Genomic DNA, 6705 nt, shown 5'->3' on the forward strand with positions numbered 1-6705 from the left:
CATAGCTGGAGAATGATTTGCTTAAAAACAGACTTAAATAATCTGACATTAATTTTTTAACACCCTCTAAGTGGCATCATCATGGTTACAGCTCCTGTGCAGACCAGAGCTACCAGAGAAAAAATAAGGGAAGCCTCAGGCAGAGAAGGTGACAGGGGCAGCACCACAACTCTCATGGCTGTGGGATCAAAACAGTCCATACAATGGTTATGCTGCAAACCCCATCACCTCACCTACAAACAGGCACTCATGGAATATTGATCTGGAATGGACATTCAAGGATGCTCCAGTCCAACCCCCTGCCTGGGCAGGGACACCTTCACCAAACCAGGCTGCTCACATGGTCATGGAAGCTCAATGACATTTCTTTGGTGCTCTTGCCTAGACCCTGTAAAAGAACCTCAGCACCATCCCAGTGAGCCACTGATCCTCCCAAAAGGCAAAGGTCCTCTGGAAAACCAAAACAGTCCATTTCATACACAAACCCAGAACCTAATGGAAGACCAGCAATGGCAGGGGAAAAGGCAGAGCTCATACTGGAAAACCTGCAGCACACATCTGCACAAGTACAGCAGCATGGAAGTGGCCACAGTGGCAGCAGTCTCCTGAAAATTCACAGAACAGTGAGCAGAAAACTTCATTTTTAGTTATTTCCCATGAAAAGAAACATGGGTTTGCAAGTATTCATTAGAATCTGGAAAACTGCACTGTTAACACAAAGTTCAGTCCCACCCTGCAGCAATATTTGATGCTGCACAGCCAGGTCTGTCCCCTGTGCTGGGGTGTATCCTGAGGTGCCTGAGGAGGAGGAGGAACCTCCTCCTGTAGAAAGAACATGCTGGCCTAGGAGCAAATGAACACAATTTGGGCAGGAGATTTGGAATTCTACAACCAGGAGCTGGTCTAGTGGAAGATGCTCCAACCCAAGACAGTAGGATTGGATGATACAGTTCTTTGCAGGTTCCTTGGCAACTGAGGGGAATCTTTTCCTGAGCCTGAGCTCTCCAGGGCTGATGGAGCAAAGAACTTCCTGATCTCCTCTGGATGTCCCCAAGCTTTTGGCCAGCAGATGTCCTGGGCTGCACTCACTACTTCCATCACTCCTGCAAGGGGAGAGCACCTGCATCACTATGGAAAATACTCAGAGTATCACTGAAAAAGGGTGAAAGATGTTTCAGAACATCTCTCATGCAGGAATTGAGCATCCTGAAATCTGTCTGCTGTGTCAGCCTCATCCCTGGAAGTGTTCAAGGTCAGACTGGAAGAAGGCTCAGAGCAATCTGGTCTAGTGAAGGTGTTCCTGCCCACAGCACCACATGGTCTGTGAAGGTCCTTTCCAAGCCAAGCCACTCTGTGAGGCCATGACACACCACATGCCACAGCCTGTCCCCTGTTCACAGCCCTAAGTCTGCTCCCTGATCTGGGGGGCAAAAGCAGTGCCCACATTCCCAAGAGCAGCCCTGGTTCTGGCCACTGCAGGCAGAGGTGCAGAGGTGCAAGCAGCCTGTGACAAGTCCCCCCTGCTCTCTCCCCTCCTTTCAGTTCAGCAAAACTTTCTACTCCTTGTGCTTCCACAGTTGCCTGGTTTTTCCCTGAGCAAAGAGCCTCTCTGGCTTTGTGCCTGCTCTGGTCCTGACACAGCACTGCTCCATCTCCATTTCCCCTGCTGTCCTCTGCTTGCCCTCCCCTCCCCACACCTCCTGCAGGATCATCCCATGGTGCAAGGACACTCCCCTGAGGCAGGTGTGCCCGGGTCACCTGGAGCCACAACAATCCCACACACTCTGTCTTCCTGCCCTTCCACCTGGGCTCACTCTCCTCCTTTTTTGCTAATATACATAATTTTCTGGAAGAAGCAATTTATCACAGTACTTAGCTTAATGAGCCTTACTGTACATGTTCTGCCTGTAGTGATAATTTTGCATATTTCCTGAGAAATCTTGTTAATGGGGAGATACATGGCAAAACAAACATTTGTACAGCTTCCGAGCAGCTCACACACAAAGACACTTCTATTAAAACAGCAGGGATGAGACTGAACCCTTTTGGCTCCATCCTCTCAGACACCCAGCTGATGTATCTGGCTGCACTTATCATCACTCTTATCACTCTCTGATACCCAGACTGACACCAGGTCTCAGTGGGTCAAGAGTATTCCTGTGTTTAAGTTGATTTCAGTGGGACTACCAGATCCCCATGCAGCAGACCTGAAGCTCCCCAAACACATCCAAGGGACGCTGGGGCTCAGTGTCCCCTCTGAGCTCTGTCTGTCCCTCAAACCCTGTCCATCACCCCACCAGGCCCCTCCCAGGCTGGGGACAAGACACACCACCCAGAGTGACCTAGAGTCTGGGCTTTGCCTGCAGCCATGTCTAGAGCACAGAAAAAGGTTTTCCCAGTTTTTGGCTTGCCCTGCCACAGTGTGCACCCACTGCTGAGAACAGTGTCCCTGTGGCACAGGGACACCCAGGACCCCTCAGTGCTGGGAAACTCAAGAATATCCCATACAGGAGCATGTAGGAACACAAGAGCACGGAGGAACACAAGAAGATCTCACAGAGGAGCATGTAGGAGCACAAAAACATCTCACACAGACAGGAGCATGTAGGAACACAAGAATATCTCAACATCTCACACAGGAGTGTGTAGGAACACAGGATCCCACACAGGAGCATGCAGGAACACAAGAAGATCTCACACAGGAGCATGTAGGAACACAAGATCCCACACAGGAGCATGTAGGAACACAAGAACACTCCTCCCCACATAGGAGCTTGTAGGAACATGAGCATGTCAGAACACAAGAACACCCCACAGAGGAGAATGTAGAACACAAGAACATCTCAACATCTCACAGAGGAGCATGCAGGAAAACAAGAACACCCCACACAGGAGCATGTAGGGCTCATCTGCATCACTCCTGTCACCTTCCTCCTTGCCCAGCTGCCCAGCAGAGCCCAGCAGTGAAGGTTCAGCAGTGTCTCACCCCTCCTGCTCCAGGACCCCACGGGAGCAGGCAAAGCAGCTTCCCTGCCACAGCGCTTGTGGGATCAGGACTGCTCTAAGGGCAGCCATGTCTGACCTGCCAGGGCAGCTCTGCTCCTCCCCAGCCCCAAAATCCAGCATTTCAGTGATGCTAAAACCCCTCAAGCCGAGGCAGAGCTGTGGACACCGGCTGTCACCTGCCATGTGACAGCCCCACTCCCCACTGGCAGGGACACAGGACAGCTGAATTATTCACGTGTGACCCTTCTGGATGAACAGAAGAGCTCAAAAGCACTTATGGCAATGAAAAGGGTTAACAAGGGAAAGGAAGATGGCATCTGAACAAGTGAATGTATTCATCTGCAAGGTCTGTAGGGACTTCTGCAGCCGGGGGGTCCTGGAAAAGATGGAGACACACAAGACCTGACCTCTGCAAACTGTGCTCGACTTCACATTCGTGCCCCCAGGAGAGAAAGCCTCAGTAGGAACAGGATGGAATTAAGAGGAAGGGATGGAGAGAGGTCAGGCTGTGAGTCCTGGGGCACTGCTGCAGATTTCACTGCCACAGGAGGGGACAGGGGGCACCCACAGAGCCCGACCTGGAGCCCACCTCGCTTCCTCTCCCCTTTTATTTTTAACTCTCATCTCCCACTACTCCCACTGGCAGGAGGCAGCGCTGGGAGCAGGGACTTGGCTGTCAGGAGTGAGGATTCAGCCAGCTGGAGAGGGCAGTGGCACGGCACAAACACACAAACATCACTGGAGAAATGCACACAAAAACAGCTGTGGAGGTGAATAACAGGCACAGGGGGAAAGTGCACCCCAAAAAATGGGCCCTGCCCATGGCTGGGGGTTGGAACTGGATGGTTCCTTCCAACCTAAACCACTCTGTGATCCTATAACACTGGCACATCTCCCTTGCTTCCTCCCACTCTCCAAACACCATTCATAATTATTTTACCATTTGGACCTGTGTCACATCCTGGAAATCCCAATGCCCCACTCAAGCTGAGCTGTCAGCTCTATGGCACGATGGAGCATTCACAACCCTGCATGTACACACCATGTCACCAGGGCTGCTCCTGGGGGTGCTGGGGAACAGGACCAGCTCCAGACCCACTCCAGATGGGCAGGAAACACCAGTGACAGCCAGAGCTGGGACACCTGCACAGAAGCAGCTGTAAACAAAGCTCTGCTCAGCCTCATCCAAGGCATCCTGTACAGCCCATCCTCAGCAGCTCTCCTTCCACAACAAGGGGACATGTTTTATCTGTTAGTTAAATTTCCTATCCCTGGTCCAGAGCAGACCTGGGGGCACTACTCCCACAAGGGCACTGAATAAGCTCCAGCAAGTCTGATCCAAACCAGAGCCGAGGTTCAGAAAAGAACTGGGATTAGCATTTTGAATATCAAGTACCATTTAAAAAATCCCATTAAGACATGGAGCTCCTGTTCTGTAGAGCAGTGACTGCCCTGCATCCCCTCCTCTGCTCCAACAATGCCAGCTCTTTTTTTATTAATCCTTCCTTTTTATCATCCCTGGCAGATTTTAAGCACTGTATTAACATGGGAGGAACCAACCCAGGCTATTAATGAGGCAGCAGAGAGGATACAAGTTCAAACGCTCCTGACTCTGTGTCCACTGCAGCATCTCGCTCCTCCCTAGTGTCTGCCAGCACCAAGGGTGTAAATCCACACTGCCTCACTCACTGCAGTCCTGCCAGGGGGCACCCACTCACATTCGGGGCAACTGGATGCTCAAAAGCATTCCTCCATCCCCAGGAGTCCCCGGGAAGAATGCTGCACCCTCAGCATGAGGCTGATGAATAAGGAGCAGCAGCAGGAGTGAGGCGAAAACACATTTTATTTTTCTTAAGGCGTATTTAAAGGAACAGAGAAATTTTAAAATACTCCATGGCATCACTTCTCAGCCAGCAACGGCTGCCAAAAGGACATTCATGAGGCTTCTTTTTACTATTATTATTAAAAAGCCTGCTTTCCAATCCCATTTCACAGCCTGTGCTGGTGGTGGAGACAGAGCCCCATGTTTGGGTGTTTTCCAGGCAGAGTGGGGAGGCAGCTCTTGCAGGAGCCTCTTCCTTCCCCGGAATCCACAGCCACCCACAGTGAGCCCTGGGCGTTCAGAGCTGCCCATCACCTCCTCAGCCCCTCGCTGCCATCACCCCAGCCCCATCCTCCGGGGGTTTTTTCAGACCAAACCAAACTCGCAGCCAAGCGATGCTGGTGGCAGCTCTGATGCCCGACCAGACTGGACACCACGCTGGTCCCCAGTGCCCCTCGCTCTGTGGCAGAGTCCTCCCCACGGGACAGAACCCCCTGCAATCCCACGCGGCTCTGCAGCGCCAACCGTGAAGTAATTTAAAAAAAATAATGCACCAAAATTAAAAAGGAAAAAAAAAAAGGAAAAATAGGAAAAAAAACCCGAAACAAGAAAAAGCACTGGAAGGGAGGACCGGGGTGGTACAGGGCGGGGGCTGGAGCAGCACTCCGGGATTTCGGGCTCTGTCCCTCCGGCCACTGCCGCTGTGCCCAGGGCTCGGCCCCAGCGTGGGCAGCAGCACCGCGGCGGCCCCGAGGGTGCCGCAGGGGCCCGGGCATGGGCAGCGGGGGCAGCGGGGGCAGCGGGGGCTCCTTCCACCGATGCTCCGTGCGCGCAGCCGCCGCCGCCTCCCACCGCCCGCGCCCCGGGCTGGGGGTTCGGGGCCTCCGCGGGACACAGGGCCGGCCACGGCCGCACACGGAGCCCGAGGCCTCCCCGACAGGCCGGGTCACGGAGCCGGGGTCAGCGCGGTGCAGCGGCCGCAGGCGCCCCCCGGCCCCGCCGCAGCGGCTGCGCCGGAGGATGAGCACGCAAAACGGGAGGGGAGCGGGCGCGTCACGGTCCTGGGGAGCACGGCACGGCACGGCACGGCCCCGGGGAGCACGGCACGGCGCGGCACGGCCCCGCGGGCAGCCCCCGCCCGCACCGCTACAAACACACGTCCGTATCTGCTCCTCCCAGCGGCGATGCTGCTCCGCCGCCGCGGCCCCGGCACCGCGCAGATCGCCGCTCGCACCGCCCGAACCCGGCAGAACGCAGCGGTGCGCGGTGTGCGGACGGCGCAGCCCGGGGAACCCCCCCACCCCTCTAATCCCGGCATCCCGGCCGTGTCCGGGGGGCTCATCCCCTGCTGCCAGCCCCCGCCCAACCCCCTCGCCGCCGCCGTTCAGGGCAGGGCAGCCCCTGCGCAGGGAGGGGGGCCCAGCCGGCTTCGGGCGGTCCCCGATGGGGCAGAGGGCTGCCCGCATCCCCCGCAGCCCCCGCGGCGCCCCGCACTCACAGCGCGCAGCTCCCCGGTCCGGTCCTTCATCCTTGCCCCGCTGCCGCTGGGAACGGGCAGAGCGCGGGGAGGGGCGGGCGCCGAGCATGCGTGCGGCGCTGCGGAGAGGGGCGGGGGGACACCGCGGGGACCCGGCCATGGCGCGGGGGACCGGCAGGGGGACACTGCCACGGGGACACTCACATCTCGGATCAGACTGCGGGGAGGCGGCACGCGGGGTCTCGCATCGCGGGGAGGCCACCGAAGGAGGGGATGGCACAGCTGAGAAGGTCACAGCTGTGACAAGGGGATGTCACCGGGGGGGTGGGGGTCGCGCCCGGCGGAAAATGAGGTGTCACGGCTGCGGGTCACACCCAGGGGACCTCACATGTGGGGGCGT

The 6705-nt window shown here is 56.2% G+C and overlaps 1 protein-coding gene across 1 annotated transcript in view; it reads right to left on the reverse strand.

Moving 5' to 3' along the window:
- Positions 1-6436, reverse strand: part of STX1A (syntaxin 1A) — a 72269-nt gene extending 65833 nt beyond the window's left edge. Inside the window, exon 1 of the mRNA XM_071447967.1 lies at positions 6327-6436. Within this exon, the coding sequence (XP_071304068.1) occupies positions 6327-6356 (30 nt within the window). The 5' untranslated portion in view covers positions 6357-6436. The remainder of the gene's footprint in view (positions 1-6326) is intronic.
- Positions 6437-6705: the final 269 nt, after the last annotated feature.

This window comes from Agelaius tricolor, unplaced genomic scaffold (genome assembly GCF_023055355.1).
Source record: "Agelaius tricolor isolate 1412-34295 unplaced genomic scaffold, bAgeTri1.0.p SCAF_25, whole genome shotgun sequence".
Taxonomy (NCBI): Eukaryota; Metazoa; Chordata; class Aves; order Passeriformes; family Icteridae; genus Agelaius; species Agelaius tricolor.